This window comes from Saccopteryx bilineata, chromosome 11, assembly GCF_036850765.1.
Source record: "Saccopteryx bilineata isolate mSacBil1 chromosome 11, mSacBil1_pri_phased_curated, whole genome shotgun sequence".
NCBI lineage: Eukaryota > Metazoa > Chordata > Mammalia > Chiroptera > Emballonuridae > Saccopteryx > Saccopteryx bilineata.
In genome coordinates this window covers 79517120-79536200 of record NC_089500.1, presented here as the reverse complement: position 1 = coordinate 79536200, position 19081 = coordinate 79517120, and the positions used below count along the sequence as shown (strand labels likewise).

The 19081-nt window shown below is 54.6% G+C and overlaps 1 protein-coding gene across 9 annotated transcripts in view; it reads left to right on the top strand.

Annotated features, from left to right (window-relative positions):
- Positions 1-19081, top strand: part of TLCD4 (TLC domain containing 4) — a 63120-nt gene that overhangs the window by 23328 nt on the left and 20711 nt on the right. Inside the window, exon 1 of one of the 9 annotated variants that reach the window (XM_066247247.1) lies at positions 2487-2766. The exons of 5 other annotated variants lie outside the window; for them this stretch is intronic. Coding sequence is in view for 1 of the 4 variants with exons in the window: in XM_066247245.1 (XP_066103342.1) it covers positions 3016-3035 (20 nt within the window). In the remaining 3 variants the exon portion in view is untranslated. Of the gene's footprint in view, positions 1-2486; positions 2767-2837; positions 2862-2886; positions 3036-18508; positions 18576-19081 lie in introns of those variants that run through there. 3 more of the 9 variants (XM_066247252.1, XM_066247245.1, XM_066247250.1) reach the window with 3 other exon arrangements.

The window sequence follows — 19081 nt, the reverse complement described above, 5'->3', positions numbered from 1 at the left end:
TGTCCCCCCAGTCAGGCACACACGAGAAAGCAGTCAATGAGCAACTACGGTGCTGCAGCTATGAGTTGATGCTCCTCGTTGCTCTCCCTTCCTGTCTGTCCCTGTTTCTTTCTTTCTTTCTCCCTGTCACTAAAAAAATAAATAAATAAAAATTATGTTTTAAATTTATGTCAATTATGATTCACATTATCATAATTTTTATTAATCATGATTGTGATTTATTTATAATTTATAGTAAATTGTATTATAGGAAAAATCACATAAAATAAGCAAAAAGAACACAAGACTAGAATCTCATCTGCCCAGAGACAGTCACTGTTAATATCTCAAAATAGTTTCTTCTTGAAAATTCTGAAAAACAAATGATAGTACTTTTAAATACTCAGAATACCTTGCAATTATTGATACACTGAAACAACCCATAAATAAAAGAGTTGTGCCTGAGTTTTTGACTGAATCGGCCTTTCTTATCAAAATGTTTGTTGTCATTTTGATGAGATACCTTCACTGATGGACAGACAACAGTGGATAATTAAGGCGGTTTTCCAGAATAGTTTCGCTTCATTTATCTTGTTATTTTAGAAAGAAGCAGCTTTTGGTCTCAGCTTTCCGAACAATTGACACTGTTGAGAAGTTTAGGAGTTTGTGGAAACCAAAATTTATCAGAAAAATTTTTGACTTTTCATGGGTTTTTTTCTTTTTAAGTCTGGATGAATAATTTCATTTTCTATGAATTGTTCCTTTGAACTGTTTTCCTGAACAAAAAATATAAAAAGTGCAGTTCATTGGGGTACTTCATATTTAAAATGCAGAAAAGCTTCAGACAGTAAGTACAGCACGGGGCGGCGGGGGGTGGGGGAGGGGGGGTGGCGACCGTCCTTGGAAAGGCAGTACTGGTTAAGTGGAAGGTTAAGACTAACGAAAGATTCAGAATGTGAAGAGTGAAATAGATATTTTTAAAGAAATTAAGCTGCCTTAAAATGTTGAGGGAAAATACGCACTTGATATGTTCTGCCTCCTAAGGTCACTGAGTTTTGATTCACTTAAAAGTTTTAAGGTTCTACTAACACAGACTGGATTCCTCTCCTGTCCCTGGGGTCCTCCTGTCCTTCACACGCCTGTTCTGTACAATCTGAGGGTCTGGTGGTACATTTCCCGGGGCCCCAGCCTGAAGGACCTAGAGCACAGTGGATTTCTGTGGGTTCACTGGGCCTAGGCCACGGCTGTGGGTGTTAAGAACACGCGTGTCAGATAAAATAATGCTGGTACAGTCGGCCCCGGGTCAAGCACAGCAGTGAGTCTGTCTGGAGGAGGTGGTTTTGATGCAGAGTCCCGAGGTCCCATGTGCAGGGCTGACCCCACGTGAGCCCGTACAACCGCCCTGCCACCTGAGAGCATAAGGCAGGCATGGGGCCAGCCAGAGTTGTCGAGGGCTCTGCACATGGTGAAGCGTGTGCTCCAGGGGCACGGGGCGCCCTGCGGTGTCCTGAGCATCTTGGGGAGCATCTTGGGAGATGCCTTTGGGGGGGTGGGGCTACAGAGTCTTCCTCCCTGCTTGAGCGCAGGCTGCTTCTGTCCTTTCAGGGTGGGTGGGGCAGGTGTCGCCTTTTCTAAGTCGCTCTGAGGTCCATCTGCCAGGACTGGGGTCTTCAGAAGTCAAGACTCATTAGCCTCTCCATTTTACAGATGACAAAATTGAGCCCAGCGAGGTCCAGCTTGTTGCCCTCTGTGTGTGTGTGTGTGTGTGTGTGCGCGCGCACGGTTTTGTGGGTAGACATTTCTTACCAGGAACTTTCTGACGTTATTCACGGTGGTGTTTACTAATTACTTTAGAACTTACTTCTTTCCAAGAAGGACTTGTAACTGTCTTTTGCGATTTATCACAGCCTAAGTGTACCTCTGTTTTGTTTTATTCAAAGGGACTCCCTCTGGATATCAGGAACACTCGGAACTTTCTGAGTATACATGTAGCAGGTCAGGAGAGCTACTTTAAGGGCAAACTTGACTCACTGGGCAGCTTGGAATCCTGAGCGAGCACCGCCAATTCCCGTCTCGCCCCCAGCCCCCTCTCTGCAATCCTCGGGGTCAGGGCGCGGGTGGAGTGCGCTTGTGGGGTGTTTCCCTGGAGGAGAGACAGTGCTTGTGGCGCACATGCCACTACCGGGGTACCTGCAGCCCCGGGCTGGAGCCCCGAGGCTGACGTGGCCTGAAAATCCATCCATGAGCTGTCCTCTGCGCCCTGATGGTGAACCCCAGCGCTTCATTTGGGCAGAATTTGGGCATTGGAGGCAGAATGTAAACTCATAACCTGAGCGGAATTTTGGTGACGTGGCGAGCCCAGGTACGGCCGCTGCGGAAGCGGACTCGCGCTGGTCCCCACTGGCGGGCTCGGTTCCTCGCCTTGGACAGGCAGACGCCGTGCCCGCCCCGGCGGCTCCTGCTCCTGAGCCCTTCCCGGGACCCGGGTTCCAGCCCGCGGAGGTCGGCCCCGCCCCCTGTGCCCGTGGTCGGACCGCGGGGAGCGGAGCGCGGCGCGCGCGGCCGCGGCCCCTTTAAGGAGCGGCGCTGCGGTAACCCGAGCCCGCAGTCCAGGCGGGCGGGAGGCGGCGGCGGCAGCTGCACCCCGGGGACGGCTCCCGGGGCAGCCGAGCATCTTGCGGGCCGCTGTGGCCGGCGCCAGCCCGGGGCCGCGCCGGAGCTCCCGGCGTCCGGAACCCAGCCGCGCGCAGACGCCGCGCGACGCGAGTGACTCCGGACGCGGCACAGGTGACGTGGTTTGCAGGGCTCGCGGAGGGTGGGGGGGAGGGTGGCCAGGACTCCAGAGGCCGGGCGTCCCGGGAGCCAGGCGGCGGCTCCAGCAGGTGCGTGTGAGCGGCACAACATCCCGGCCCGCGGGCCCCGTCCCCACGCCTCCCGCTCACGCTCACGCTCCCGGGGCTGCCTGGGTGCCCTGGGGTCTCAGAGGCAGGGACGGGCGCTTTGGGCATCAGGGAAAGCCTTGTTGGAGGCTGGCACATGTCGGGCGCATCAAGTGGGTAAGTGCCCCCCTGCAGACCCCACTAAAGGAAACCAGAAGCTGCTGCTCACCCTGGTGGCGCTCAGGTGGGTCGGGTCTTCAGCCACCCAGCCTGGAGGATCTAGTGCCTGTGGAGGGGCTGGACGCAGAGCCAGAGGCAGACCCCGGGCTTCTGTTTGCAGCTCCACCATTGCTAGCCTGGCAGGTAGGTTAGTTAAGCTGAGCCCCTCGGTTTTCCCAGTTGAGAAATGGGGTCCACAATGCCAGCCTTTCCCTGCCGGCCCTTGGCCCTGGGGTCGCCTCAGGGAGAACACCCAGTTGTTGGCCAAGTTCAGGAAAGGGTCGCTGTGCTGACCAGGGTTGTCTTACACACACCGGAGCGTGGACACGGTGCACGTTTTCATGTGGATTACAGAGTGCTTGCGTCAGGATGGTCTGTGACAGTGTGTGAGTGAGTCAGAGACCTGTTGGGGGACGAGACAGAAAAGTTTGTGTGGACGTGAGGAGTTGATGTGTGAAGTAGTAAGAGAACTGTGATTTTAGTGGACGCTCCGCTCAGCCATACGTAGCCATGGGTCTCGAGCTCTGTATGTCTTCAAGTGACAGCTATGGTCAGAGTGCGGCTTCCTCCGTGAGTAGGTCGTCAAGGTGACGTGTTGAAAACTCCCGTTTCTTTTTGGAGGGTGCTGTGTGTGAAGTAGAGCATTTCCTCCTTGTTTGTCTTTTCCTTCAGTTGTGTGGGTGCCACCAAACTGGGGAAGTGTGTTCCTGCCGTGCTAGAGAATCGGAGCCACGGATTTAGTGTATTTGCCCTCAGACGATCTGAGGACTCTCTGTGGAGGGCGCTTTCTCCCACCCCTGCGTCTCCATTGGCCACGCTCCCTCCCTCCAGAGTTCGAATCTGTCCCGTGTGGCCTGGCACGTGTTTGACCTGTCCAGAGTGCGGTCACCCCAGCTGCTCAGCCCGTCACAACTGTTTATGCTGTGAGGCATTCCTTTCTCTCTAAGCCTTCTTTACCGCGTTGGGAAGAATAAGTGCTCTATGTAACTAGTGCCGTAGACTCGGAGGTGCCTAGGGATGGCTGTGGTCATGGGGCTGAAACTTTATAGCAAACTCCAAAGAAGCGGGGTCTTCTGAATCCCCCCCCCCCCAGAATATGGATGCAAGAGCTAAGCCTGCTTTTTCGTCCGTTCTCTGGAATCTCCATTGCAGAGAGGTTTAGTTCCTTTGCTTACCAAGGTTAACAGAGGCCTTGTGAGCAAGGGGCTGTGTGTGGCTCAGTGCTGGACTAATTAGGAGTGGCCCCCGCATAGGGGTGGGGATGAGCAAGTGTGACTTGGGAGGGGATGGAGGGAGGGCCTCCCAGTGACCAGGTGACCAGACGAGTGACCAGAGGGGCAGTGAAGACCCCTGGGCATTGCGGAGCAGGGTGCCCTGGTGTGACCTGCCCTTCAGAGCCTCGTGCAGCTGGCCTACATTCTAGACCTGCCCACCTCCTCCCTGGGGCTCACAAGGAACCTAGTGTTGCGCCTCCCCCCAAGGCCACCTTCCCTGAAGGAGAGGAAGCTGAGCAGCTGACCTAAGAAACCTTCAGACCTCGGTGTCTCCTCACACCCTCTTCTCAAATGACTGTCTCCAACCTGCAGATGAAGGATTCATTTCGTCTGATATCTTCAGCTCAGCTGGGAAAAAAGTCCACTGCACAGGCTACAAGAGGATACAGAAAACTAGTGTTTGTGCAGCAGAAGATAATGAATTAATTGTCTGGGTGAGACCTGTGGGCTATGGACAGGAGGTCAGGGCCGGGCAGGGCTGCCCTGGAAGCATGTGCCCGTGTGCCCACGGCCTCAGGAGGGCTCGCGGGGTCACTGCGGCACTGACCCCGTTCCATGTACATCGTGAGAGGAAGAGGTAGCCGTGTGGAGGCGGAGAGGCCATCTGTCTCAGGGCCGGGGAGGGAACGGCTGAGCTGTGTCCAGCTGGCCTGGGGTCGGGCACCCCCTGTGCCACGCCAAGAACATGTTACATCGGGCGAGGGAGCTGAATTCCGTAAGGAAGTCCGAGGTGTCTGCAGAGGCACCTGGCTGGTGTTTTTCCTGGTTGCAGATGAAAGGCAGCCAACTCACAGGGAACCGAGTCCTCCTGTTCTGAGGACTCTCGCAGACAGGCGGTGTGCTTCCCGCGGTCCCAACCTGGACAGGAGGCCGGAGTGGCAGAGCTTTGGTTTTTCTCTTTAGCTTAGAACAGTGCTCTGTTCCAGGAGGGGGCTTCGTCCGCGGCCACATGAAGCCTGTGAACCGCTGATAAAGGGCCGCGGCCTGTGAAGACAGCTGATGTCGGATCAGACGAAGGGCGTCTGAGCAGCGGGAGGCCTGGCCCGGGGCCGGTGGGCTGGGCGGTGGGCGGAGTAGTGTGGCAGGCGTTCTGGGTCCGTGCGTCCTGACGTGGGGCCCAGGGCAGGAATCGGCTCACGCGTCTCAGGAGGTGGGGCGTGTCCTTGCTGTGTCCCCTTCTCTTCTGTGTTCTGAAGACTCACCAAGCTGTTTAGGGGCTGCAGCCCGTTAGCTGGAGACCATGTGTCCAGTGGATGGAACCCCAGGTTGTGGGGAGCAGGCTTGGGCGTGGCGGCCAGGGGTTCTGGGGGGCGTAGGGAAAGTGTGGATTGGTCGGGAGTTGCCTGCACCCCCCGTGGGTGAGTTTCATCTGGTGTCTGGAGGTGCAGGACCCACATTTGTGAAAGGCAGTAGCGCCCAACAGGTGCAGAAAGGGGACCTCCTACCGGTCGCCTCCACTCCAAAGCAAAGCCGTCGTGTGAAGGGAAGAGGAGGTCAGAAGCAGCACACTCGGAATGGAAAGCAGCTCTTCAGAGAGCAGGCTTTTCCTGTCCGCCCCGTGAGCGTGCAGATGGTCCGTCCAGAACCAGGTGGCTGGTGGCTGGAGGCCCCAAGCACCCTCACAGGCGAGTCATCAGATCGGGAGCGGAGTGGTGGCGGGTGGCCCGCACCTCCCCTCCAGCTTTGAGAAGTTAGCGCAGGAGACGCTGATGGAAGGTGTGGTTTCCAAAGCCCATTTGCTGATCAAACTCATTAGGAAGTTGGCTGCTTGCCTCGCCGAGCATTGGAAAAGCATCCTCATTGCACTTTATACAAGGGCTGGGCGATCAAGACTTCCTTAGACATCCGTCTTGAGATTGACAATCAAACGGGAATCATCGCTCAGTCTGTGGGGTTGCCAAAAAAGCTTTTTGGAGAAACAGACGAGGTGGCCGGCACCCAGCAGCCCCGAGCGGGTTGTGATGTCTGCTCACAGGGCTTATTAATCAATGGCAGAGTGCCTCTGCGGGCCTCTGATTTCCTTCTCATAACAGTCCACGTCAACTCCCACACTGAGCACGCTCACCAGTGGGCAAGAGCAGCCAAGCCGGCCGAAGATGTGCAGGTTACCAGAGGTCCCCGGTTGCTTGGTTACTGCCTGCTTCTGCCACCCAGAGCCACCCCACTGGCTCCTCCCCCTGGCCCGTCCCTGCCTGGTCCCGTTGTCTTTCCTGAGTTGATATGTTCTCGGAGTTTGACTTCAGCTCTCCTCAGCTGTCTAGTGTCTGTCGAGTTTCTCTGATGTTATCGAGCCCTGGACTCACGGCGTCCACCTGTCTAGCCCCAGGGAGGCCTGGCGTGGGTCCTGGCCTGCACTGTGCTGGTGTCTGCTGTGTCCTGCCGTGGCCACCCTGGAAATAAACATACACTGATGGGTTTATCTGTCGGTTTTTATCTAACTTTTTAATTTTGATGACATGGAGAAACGATCTTGTCAAGGTAATTGAATTAGCTTTCTCCAGACAGGCTTTGGAAACCCTGAGAGAATCTAGTTTGAAGGCATAGAAAACGTCTCCCTAGTTGGTATATATTTACTTAGTGGGATAGGAGGAAGGAGGAATTTTCATTTGATGAAACATTTAGAACAAATTAATAAACCCTCTTGACAAAATGTTCCATTTTAGGGACATAATTCCCCCAAACGAGTCCCGCTCAGTTAACATGGTTTGCTCGGAGACGTGTAAAAATAGTGGACGAGTAGGAATTGAGATGCTTTGTGACTTGCCACATGCTATTTTAAGGACTTACAAAGACTACAGCTGTGCTCCGTTTGAGAAAGATTCTTGACCTTTTCCAATGTAAAAACCTGCACGAGTGTTACTGAGCAGATCGGTCTTTTACACCGCCTTGCAGGAAGGACCGGGGAGGAGAGAGCTGCCCGAGGGGGTGGGGGGGGGGGACAGGAGCCCGGTCCTGGGGGGGGGGCTGGGGGCCGGGAAGGCCTGTCACCTGTGCAGAGGCAAGGTGCCTGGAGCCTCCCGGTTCCCTGTCTTCAAACCAGACCCTGAAGGCAGTAGGCGTTTAAGAGGACCAGGACTGACGATGCTTTATCGCCTCCAGCCTCTGAATGTTTCCTTGACTGGTTTTCAGTTTTAAATTACAGAAGTGAAACTTGCTCATTATAGAAAACGCATTTCCCCAGCGCCCACCGCTGTTTTCACTCCCAGTCACGACCAGGTGCCAGTGTGGGGGGCAGGGGTCCCGATTTTTCTCTCTGCTCAGGCCAAAACGTGCCCAGTTAGGCGTTAATGAAACACGTAACATTTCGCTGCCTGTCCCAGTGGCGGGCGTCCTGTGCCCTGCTCACCAGGGCAGCGTGGCCCCACCCACAACTTTCACCATTCCTCCGTGGCGGTGTCCAGTAATGCGGTCGGAAGCTCCTGGCATGGGCACGTTCATCCTGCCGCGCTGACGTGACTCCGTTTTGGGGGCAAGAGGTAAAACAGGAATACTGCGTGTTTCATAATTCGGGTAACTTAGTGCTATCAAAATTCGCATCTTCTGCCATTGAAGTCCCCGAGTATTCGCCTGACAGGGATGAGCGCAGTGAGAGACTCGGGGACTTCAGAGCGGGCCCTGTGCAGTCCTTGCGTGTAAGGGGGCCCCTTTCAGAGCAGGGGCGGGGCATCCGTGCCGACCACCCGCCTTCAGTTTTATTGACAGCCTGCCTCGTTCCAGAGCCGGGTCGGCACGCCTCACAAAGACCCCCGCACGATCGTGAACCTGGGTAAGAAGGAGGAAAGTACGTCCCAGGAGAAGAAGATGGGGCAGCGTGGGGCTGGTCAGGGCACCGGCTGCATCCCGGGAGCGCTGCGCTCAGCCCCCCAGCAGCCATGGGGCGGAGGGAGGCCGGCGGCCATCGCTGGCTCACGCAACCCCGGGGAGAAGCCCAATTAGAGGGGCCTGTCTGGACCCGATTCCAAGGAGGTGAGAGAAGTATTCCTTGGCGTTTTCATCGAGAAAACACTGCATTTGCAAGGGCCAGCGCTCCCGGTGACACCCCCCACGCCGTGCGGTGACACCTGGTGCTGCTGCTCCCGGGACCCTCACATCACGTGCTCCCTGCTGCTCACCCGGTGCCGGCCTCGGCCGCTCACCGAGAGGTCCCAGGCGGAAGTGTGAGCCCATGGGCTTCACCCAGACACGACTCTACGAGGACCTGCAGGGACACGAGCGGGGACAGCAGCCATCTGATACTGTACCCGGACACACTCTCCAGCAGGTCGTACAGAACGCACCGTTCTAGGGGGACGTCTGTGAGTAGAATCACTCACCCAAGAACACCAGGCTTGCAACTAGCACACCTGGAAGTGGGGGTGCTCTGGCTGGCACGGGTGCATGACTGAAGGAAATACTCTCCTTTTAAAAGAATAAAACACTTCCACGCTTGGTCCTGCAGAAAGCGTGGCACTTGTTCACAGGGGTCAACTCTGCAAATCAGGAAGGGACCAGAGCTGCCCTTCCCGGGAGTGTCCAGAGCACCTGCGTGAGCGTGTCCCTAGGCTGCAGGCGTGAGCGTGTCCCTAGGCTGCGGGCGTGAGCTGTCCCTAGGCTGTAGGCGTGAGCATGACCCTAGGCTGCGGGCGTGAGCGTGACCCTAGGCTGTGGGCGTGAGCGTGACCCTAGGCTGTGGGCGTGAGCGTGTCCCTAGGTTGTAGGCGTGAGCGTGTCCCTAGGCTGCGGGCGTGAGCTGTCCCTAGGCTGCGGGCGTGAGCTGTCCCTAGGCTGCGGGCATGAGCGTGTCCCTAGGCTGTGGGCGTGAGCGTGTCCCTAGGCTGTAGGCGTGAGCGTGTCCCTAGGCTGTGGGCATGAGCGTGTCCCTAGGCTGTGGGCGTGAGCGTGTCCGCAGATCTCGGATCCGTCCACAGGCTGGGTAGCTTGGCCCGATTTCGGGAAGTCGGGGAAGCGAGCCCCATGGGGCGGAGCCTCCAGGACCGCGTTGCTCAGTCTTGCGTCTGGCCTCGGGAACGGGCCGTGGACAGTGCCTGTGACCGCGCCTGAGGGCCAGGCTCAGGGGCTGTTACGGCCCCGCCCTGGACCTGAAACAGACTCGAGTCAAGACGCAGCTCGGGATCGCCCACGTCGCGCCAGCCTGTGAGTGGCTGGAGGAAGCGGGCCGTGCGTTTAGATTTCGGGGCTCTCTGAGGGTGTCAGATCCGGTGCCGAGTCAGGTACAGGGGCCCTGCGTGCGGGGGACACGGTGCCGCTGGAGGTGGTGTGAGGTCGGGCGGGATCCGCGCTTGAAGCCATCGGGTTCCTCAGGCAGCACAGGGGCGCAGAAGAGCTGTGGGCCCCAGGCCGCAGCAAGAGGTGGGAGAAGTGATTGTGTCACTGCGGACCTGACCCCTGACCCCTCTAAGAAGTGGTGCTGTCGGAGAGAGGGACCATTTCTTGGTCAGGAAAAGGCATAATAATCAGCACTGTCCGCTATTGAGTGGTGTTTTGATCTATCTGTTTGCTCAGTAGCAAAACACCCCCAAAGTCTAGAGGCTTACGATAGTGATTTCGTATTTCTCATGACTCTCCGGAGGGTTGGGCAGCTCCTCAGCCGGTTGTGGGCTCGCTGCTGGGGCTGCGTCCAGCTGGAGCGAGGGGCAGCTGGGCAGTTGGCCCTGATGACTTGTTAGCAGGGCTGGGGGTTGGTGTTGAGTGTCGCCTGTCAGCTGGGCCACCTCCTTCTCCACGTGGCCTCTCGTCCTCCAGTGGACGAGACAGATGGCAGTCTCCCCGGCAACCCCCAGGGGAGCGAAAGGCAGGTGCCAAAGGTCTTTCGAGGCCCACCTGGGCTCCGGAATGCTCCCAGCCTCTCTTCTGGTGTGCAAACTGTCCGCTGGGGTCAGGGCCAGCCCACACGCCGGAGGACAGAGACATAGACCTCACCTGTGGGTGACACGGGGCCACTGTCCTCTTGCAAGGACGTGGCCGTTACATGACTCATCGCGGCGGCCGCTGTGCTAGGGGCCTCATCTCACTCCAGCTTGCAGCCGTCTTGCATGGCGGCCATCTCACTCCCGCGTCCTTCTGCTCAAGGTCGCTTGATAAGGACCGGGACTAGGGTTCGATTCTAGGTCTCTGGCTGAACGGCATTTGTCTTAAGAGCCCAACAGGAAGGGGATATCTGCTCAGCTGTTCTTCAGTCCCTGGAACCCACGAGTCCTGCCTCTGGCTCCGTGGGGGAGAGGCAGACGAGACTCACACAGAGGCGGTCTGCAGAGCCCGCCCTCAGCCGCGTCGCTGCGGCTGGACTTCCCCGGGGGTGGTCCGATCGGCAGTGTGGAGGTGAGAAGGCCTCTTTGTCCCCTGAGATCCTGACTTCCCAGGTGGCTTGGCAGGTGTCCCAGTGATTCCTTTAAAAAAAAGAACAAAACCTCTTTTGGAAACATCTTGCTCTGTCCAGTTTTTCCTTGATCTCCCAGTGTTGGCGCAAAGTCAGAGGGTGTTCCAAGCCGAGCGCCTCCTTGCGTGACCCCCGGCCGGGGCCGAGCAGGGTGCGGGCGTGAGTCCGCCGGGCGTCGGGAGAGGCTGGTGGCAGGTCCTCACTCCTCTCCCCAGGTGCCACCGGTCCCCTGGCCCCACTGTGCCTCGGCCAGGGCCTCGCTCACACAGACGCAGAGCTGCCGAGGCCCCGGGGCCGGGGACTGAACCGGACACGCGGATTCTCTTGGAGATGGGCTCTCACGCCCTGTCAGCTTCCAGCCCTCACCTCTCGCTGTGCCAGGCTCTGCCTTCACGTGGCCTTCCAGTGCCTGCGCCCCCGGCTCAGGGCGTCCGGTTTATCCAGCACCCACTGGCTGTCCTGGGAACTCAGGGGTTTCACAAACAAAGACTTCTTTATAAAAGTTTTCGGGGGGGGCGAGGAGCTAGGAAGCAACATTTTTATCAAGGACATAGAATGTGTCCTCTGTACACTGAGCTGCATGGTCCCAGGAAACCAGCTCCTGCTTTCCTGACGGGATCTTCTTGGCCTGAGGGTCGGGGTTGGGGGCGCCTGCAGAGCATCACGGAGTGCTGGGTGGGAGGGGGGCGCTTCCCGCCTCCCGTGGGGCAGACACAGGCAGCCCCAGCTCACACAGTCGCGTGCGGTGCAGGGAACAGCTGTAAGTAAGACTGAAAATGTGCACAGCCCAGGGAACCCGACGAGATTCCACTGTATTTCAAGTTCATAGCTAGACACGTGGATGTGTCACTAGAGGGGAGGTGGGAAGAGGGGCGGTCTCATGCAGATTCTCACGATGCCTGCAGTGGGGGGAGACTGAGCAGGGGTCCTGGGAAAGAAACCAGCGGGGGGGGGGGCGGTGTTTCCTGAACGAACAGGACTTCTCGGGGCGGGGGTAGGTTAAAGAGATGGGATCGCCCCGCCTTGGCTGTCGTGGTGGAGACTCCGGGCTAAGTGATAAAATATATATCAAGACACCTCCCCCCACACACGCCATCAGACGACTATAGGAAGGCATCTTCAGAGGGAAGAGCAGAATCTGTGGTGAGCAGGTATTGTGTGTGTGTGGGGGAGGGCGCGTGTGTGGGGGGTGGGGGGCGGGTGCTCTGGGACATGCAGGCCAGAAGGGCACAGAGTTAGAGGGTCAGAGAAAGATGCCGAGAGAGCAGTTAACATCGGAGATGAAGGGCCAGACGAGTTGTGGCAGATAAAAGGGAAATCTTGGGTTCAAGAGTTCCATAGTGGTACAATTCCCTGTTAAGACAGTTGTGAAGAAAACAGAAAAAAGATAATGTGTGACAGCAACAAGGAGCCACCCTCCGCTCCTGAGCATGGATACCTCTTGCTGGGGGCTGGGTGACATGAAAAAATTTTTCATTAATTTTTTTTTAGTCAGTGGTAATTGAAAATAAATTATTAAAGTTTTTTTAATTAATTATTTTTCAATGATAGTTGACATACATAGTGTATTAGTTTGGTACGTGGGAAGCTTAGGGTCTTACCTGACAGGGAGGGGCTGTAGAGAAGCCTTCTCTGTCACCAGGAGGGCCCCTGTTAGAGAGAGCGCGTGAAGCTCAGTCATGTTCGTGCAGGGCTCCTTACCCCCCTGGTTCAGCCTTTCCTCTCCTCCCGTTTGCCTCGTTTTAAAAAGCAGCACCCTGGCTGCTGGAGCGTGTCCACAGGGAAGGTGGACTTCTCCGGACCTGGCTTCCCATAGACCACACTGATGCTAACGGTTTGTGAACTGGAGGCTCAGAAAGGAAAGAGGATATTTTCAGCATGTAATTCTCCTAACTTTTTAAAAACTATAGCTCTCCATACAAAATTAAAAAAAACACACCCAACAATTAAAAGCAACACAAACCATGCCTAGCGAAGAGCTTTGCCTGCGTTTGATGAGATGCCTCACAGTCTTTATATGAATGGAAAGTCCTCAGTGGGTGGTATGACTGTTATTCTTTACTGAGAAGTTTCAGTATCTTCCGGTTAATCATTGACATTTTATGAGCATTCAGACAAAGAGTTGCAATGTGCCACTCATATAAAAAAAACCGCAGACAAAATTCAGAATGGATGAGGGGTGGGCAGGTGAGCCATTTGGGGAGGTCGAATTTGTGTGTGTGTGTGTGTGTGTGTGTGTGTGTGTGGTAAGTATCTACTGCGGTCATGTGCTCAGTTACAAATGATTTACAGTTTCAAATAGAGATTTTTAGGACACGCATTTGGGCTACGGGTGTGGTAGAGAAATCAATACTCCTGTCGCCAGGAGAGTATGGAGAACACGGAGTGGATGCGTGGTGTGTCGTAAGAGTTTGGACAAGTTGAACTGTCACCACGAGAAACGTCCAGACCTGTCGGGATTTTTAAGAGATTATTTGAGCTGAACCGACGACACTTGCCAGGAAGCAGAACCTCAATGGACTGAGAAAAGGCTCCAGGGAGCGACTGTTTGGTCCCGTATTCTGTACACCCCAGTCCACGGCAGAGGTTTAAGGGGTCCCATGTAGCCCCGTGGCGGTGGATTGGGGCGGTGGATTGGGGCGGTTGAGGGAGCAAAGCAGGGGAGGGCCCTGGGGCTGGGTAACAAGTGACAGATGGATACTTTTTTTCCATTGCCGGGTGGAGGATAGTTACCATGTAACGGAACACGATAGTAACAATGAGGGGCTTTCCTGTGGTCGCGGCTGAAGCCGGTTGCGCTTGGATGTTCCAGAGGTGTGCTGTCAGGGACTGTTGTTATCTTAGGTCAGTGGTTCTCCAACTCTTTGAAGTTGGGGTGCATTTAAAATCCTACAAATAATCGTAGGTGCACTCTATACAAATTTCTGAGAAATATGTTATAACGATTAAGTCAAATATTAAAGAAAAATAATATAAAGTCTAAGCGTACTTTTATATATAGTAATTAGATGAAGTAAATACAAGATTAAATTTATTCTGATGTTAAAAAACATTTTTATGTTACATTTTTTGAGTTATGCTTTTTAGAATTTGTAAAAAAGAGGAGTTAAAAAGTAAAAAAAATGACAAAAAAGTTATTTATATATATATATATTTATAGATACATTCTTAGTAAGATTTAGTAAATTCAGCAGGTCCCACCATGAATGTGTTAAGTTTCTCCATTCTTGTGTTTATGAGAAACATGAGCCTGATGTGTCCCAGTGATTTCTGCAATGTTTGGGCATCTATTTGAAGGCAAACTCTCATTTCCTCAATAAATACATTGAAGAATTCCTCTCTTTTTACTCTTAATTGTGTTGAGTGCAGAAAACCCCCACCATACATATCATCTTAACTTGACACCAAACAAAGGATAGAAGAAACTTGCCTCCAATCTTTCCAGGGAACATGGGGGGTAGTGTAAACAATCCAGCACCACAGTTCAACAGCCTTTTGCGACCTAATCAGGCAAGTGAAGTGGGGGGTTGGGCAGACTGTCAGCTTATAGCTAATTCCCCACACCTCTGTCCCCTAAAAATCTAAACTCCAAAAACCCTGTTGGTTTTTTGGCTAACAGGCACATATTTCTCTGGAATACCATAGGGTGCACCTGGAAATCTGGGGTGCACCAGTGCGCCCTGGCACACACTTTGAGACCCATTGTCTTAGGTGCATAAAGGACAAGAGTCAGGCTTAGTGAAGGTGAAGGCTGACCTTTGTCGGGGAAATATGCCGCCCTGGGATGTGACTACCTGCCATGAATGCTTTAGGTTAGGAAGTCTTAATTCCCCAGCACCCCGTGTGGTTACTTGAGGTCTCTGAGTTTGTAAGGCCACCATGCAGGATTCCCCTGAGCTTGTCAGGGTTACCATGTGACCCCTTTTTCGTCCACAAACCATAGATCACATTGCTGTGATTTGGGTGTTTGTGCCCCCACTACCCCCCCCTCAAATTTCGTGTGTTGAGTTCCTAACCCCCAGAGGTGGTGACATTAGTTGGTGAGGCCTTTGGGAGGTGACTGCATCATGAGGTGGATCGCTCGTGAGTGGGGCTAGTGCCTCTTGTAAAAGGGACCCCACAGAGCGCCCCAGCCCTCTGCCATGTGGTGACCTGGGCAGTAGATTTCCTATGCTCCGCTGCCACCCAGGCTGTGGTGTTTTGTTACAGCAGCACAGTCGGCCTGAGACACACACTCGGGACTCGTTCGTTTATAACATCAGTACTCTTCGCTTTAGGACGCTGGAGGTGAGAGTATTTTTGAAGTCAGTTTGTGTTTCTGCTGCTGACATGTTTCTTAAAGATTTTATTTGAGCCAACTTGACCCTGGGAATAGCAGCTTTGCACTTTCTTTCGTGCATTTAAAATGCGGACGGGCAGTAAGGGAGCTTCCCTGAGGGCCCGAGAGGGCAGGTGGGGCCTGGCTTACAGGAGAGGCCAGTTATGTGCTCTGTGCGGGCCGGTTACACTCACTGCAAAGGTCTGCTCACCTGGGTGCCCCAGAACAGTGGCAGGGCTGGCTTAGGGCAAAGGTAGCCTTTTACTAGAGAAGGTCCGGTCTGGGGTGTGACTGCCCACCACGACCAGACCACCCTCTGAGGTCGTTCTCTGTGGAACCCCTTCTTGTCCACAGCACTGTAATGCTAGGATGGTCCACTTAGAAAGTTCTTTTTTTCCGACACGTTGATGATACGGGTCAGACCTGGGACCTGTCACGGATGAGACGCCAGCCAAGTGGAACGCACACTGAGGAGCAGGAGAGTCTGTTGTCCTGTTTTACTGACTAGACGCGTGCTGAGCGCGTGCTGGAGGGCAGGCCCTCTGTTAGGTCTGGGGACATCCTGGGGACAGCAGTGTTCACGTCCCCCACCCTCGTGGGGCTCACACTCCACAGGGGGAAGGAGACGTCTGAACTGACCCTGTGAGCAGATGGGGGGTTGACCTGTTGTCTGTTGTGGGAGCTCAGGGAAGGCCTCCCAGGAAGCGAGGGTTGACTCCGGGCTGAAGGGGCCTGAGGGGCTCTCAGGAGTGGAGGGGCCCTCGGGAGTGGAGGGGCTGGCATGGAAGAGGAAGAGATGATACCGCGTGGAGGGAGGGAACACGGCACCTCTAAGGAGCAGGGAGAGGCATTAGCTGGAGTTCAGCAAGCAGGGACCAAGTACAGGGGTCAGGTGCAGGGGTCAGGGGGCAGCGGTCAGGTGCAGGGGTCAGGTGCAGGGGTCAGGGGGCAGCGGTCAGGTGCAGGGGTCAGGTGTAGGGGTCAGGGGTCAGGTGTAGGGGTCAGGTGCAGGGGGCATTCCAGGAACGTGGTTTTAGCCACTGCAGTGCTGAGTGGGGCTGACAAGCTGGCATTGGCTGTCTGTGTCCGGAGCTCAGAGGAGAGATCTGGGACGTATTTCAGCTTGAGGTTGCTCTGGGTGTTGGGAGGTTGGAGTGTGGTACCAGTGAGGACAGGGAGAGGGTGGTACGCCCACCTCACCAGCCGATGGTGGGCAGGTGTCATTCAAAGCTTGTCACGCTCAGTACTAAGAAAACAGCTCAAAGTCAAGTCTGTGGAAACCATCTTGGGGGAAAAATGCAAACCTCACTGTGTCCAGGAGGCTCTGGAAGACTCTTTGGTGACCCAGCTCCTGGCCGAGGAGGGCTAATTCTGTTGTGAAGGCCATGCCCAGACACCCCCCCTCTGTCCCCCACCTTCTGCAGGCCCCCCCCACGGGGCGGTGTGTGAGTGACGTCTCCCGCGTTGCTGCCTCTGCGGTGTGTTCCTCTGCCTGATAACCACTAGACTCCCGAGGGCCGGGCTCTGAGTCCTGAGCGCTGTTTGGTTGTGTCCGTTTGTTCTTGCCTGACCCTGTGGGTGGACGGGGCAGTCACTTCCTGCCAGAGCCTGGGAGTTCTGGGGAAATATGTGAGACACCCTGTCCCGGTCCTTGAGAGGCACACGCAGCGAAGCGAGCACTGCTCACGTGGAGCAGAGCCGGAGCGTGACCTCACACACGTGTGCTGTCCCGCCTCCAGTGGGAGCCACACGTGGACGGGACGCAGCGTGACCTCACACACATGTGCTGTCCACCTCCAGTGGGAGCCACACGTGGACAGACGCAGCGTGACCTCACACATGTGTGCTGTCCCGCCTCCAGTGGGAGCCACACGTGGACGGGACGCAGCGTGACCTCACACACGTGTGCTGTCCCGCCTCCAGTGGGAGCCACACGTGGACGGGACGCAGCGTGACCTCACACACGTGTGCTGTCCCGCCTCCAGTGGGAGCCACACATGGACGGACACAGTGTGACCTCACACATGTGTGCGGTTCAGCCTCCAGTGGGAGCCACACGTGGACGGGACGCAGCGTGACCTCACACACGTGTGCTGTCCCGCCTCCAGTGGGAGCCACACGTGCACGGGACGCAGTGTCTCTGTTTTTAGTCAGACACGTTTTGCAAGGGGACTCGACAGAGATGTGACCTGCAGACCCCGTGAGCGGAGGGTGGGCCCACTGAGGACACCAGCTCTCCAGTGGGACACACATTCAGTACAACAGGCTTTGAAAGGAATGATGAATTTCTTCATGGAGGGCTGTTTAAAACGGAACTGGTGCAGTTATCAATTCATAAAACGCATAAGGTCGCATGATTGCTACTGTGTTTTATAGCACAACTTTTATCAACTGCTCATGAAATACATGCTTGTTGCGTATGCTGAATTTTAACCAAAGTGAGTGACTATCCAGTGCCCTGCCACGTCCAGGACCAGCGACACTCTGGGACAGACCTTCCCCAGGTTTAAGGCTGTTCACGTTACTCATACCGAACTCATGTTCACGTTAATCGTACTGAAGGTTAGATGCTCCACTCCCTTCTGGTCCCTGGTTTCATTGTCTTATTTATCTACTCACGTGGCCTTTTTTGTATTATTTGGTTCATATTCAACCAAAAGCCCACACATGAAAACTTTAATGCCCAATAAACACATTTAAAAAAGAAAAAAAAAGCTAAATGAGCAATAACGTAATGGGTCTCAGTGAGAAGAATTGTAACTCCCGTATTTTTGCCAAACGCACACCAAACAAAGGAGGGAAGACTTCATTACTGATACGTGAATTCTGTCAGAAGGCCTGCAGGGGCTGGTTCTCACGATGACGTCCTGGTTGGAAGGGGAAGGAGTGAGGGTCACCGCTGTCAACGCAGGAGCTGGGGAGATGCTGTGCTTGCAAACACTTCAGTGTCCTTTTCTGGTCTCAATGCTCCTAAGAGTTTTAGAAACCAAAAAGTTCAGCTCAACGAGACAGGAAACATACTTTGAAAGTGTGTCTGTGCATAGCTATTCTTTTTACTAACTGTTCTCAAAACCTGAAGCGCTTTTATAAAAATATTCTTTGTTAGGCCGTGGCCGATTGGCTGAGTGGATAGAGCATCTGCCTGGCTTATGGATGTCCTGAGTTCAATTCCCGGTTAGGTCAGGGCACACAGGAGAAGCGCCCATCTGCTTCTCTCCCCCTTCTCTCCCTGTCTCCTCCTGCAGCCAGTGGCTTGATTGGTTGGAGCGTTGGCCCCGGGCACTAAGGATAGCTCTGTTGGAGTGCATCAGCCTCAGGTGCTCAAGTTAGCTCAGGTGATTGGAGCATCGAGCATGGGTCCCAGATGGGGTCACCACGTGGATCCCGGGTCAGGGGACATGCGGGAGTCTCCATCTCCCCCCTTTCACTTAAAACAAACAAACAAAAACTCCTTTTATTTTAGAGATGAAAAGCCATGGAGGATTTCGGGTCCAGGGATATGCGTGACTGCAGTTTTGTTTGTTTTTTTTGTAAGTTAAATACTAATATAAGCAGTAACAATGTTATGGTTGCTTTCCCAGAAGGTATCATTCTCCTTAAGATTTAAATTTTGTTTTAGGCCCTGGCTGGTTGGCTCAGCGGTTGAGCGTCAGCCTGGTGAATGGAAATCCCAGGTTCAATTCCCGGCCAGGGCACACAGGAGAAACGCCCATCTGCTTCTCCACCCCTCCCCCTCTCCTTCCTCTCTGTCTCTCTCTTCCCCTCCCACAGCCAAGGCTCCATTGGAGCAAAGTTGGCCCCAGGCTCTGAGGACGGCTCCATGGCCTCCACCTCAGGTGCTAGAATGGCTCCAGTAGCAGCGGAGCAACACCCCAGATGGGCAGAGCATTGCTTCCGGTGGGCATGCCGGGTGGATCCCGGTCGGGCACACGCAGGAGTTTGTCTGCCTCCCACTTTCTCACTTCGGAAAAATAAAAAAAGATTTAAATTTTGTTTTAAATATTTGTCATATTGTAAAATCAGGCCTTAATATGTG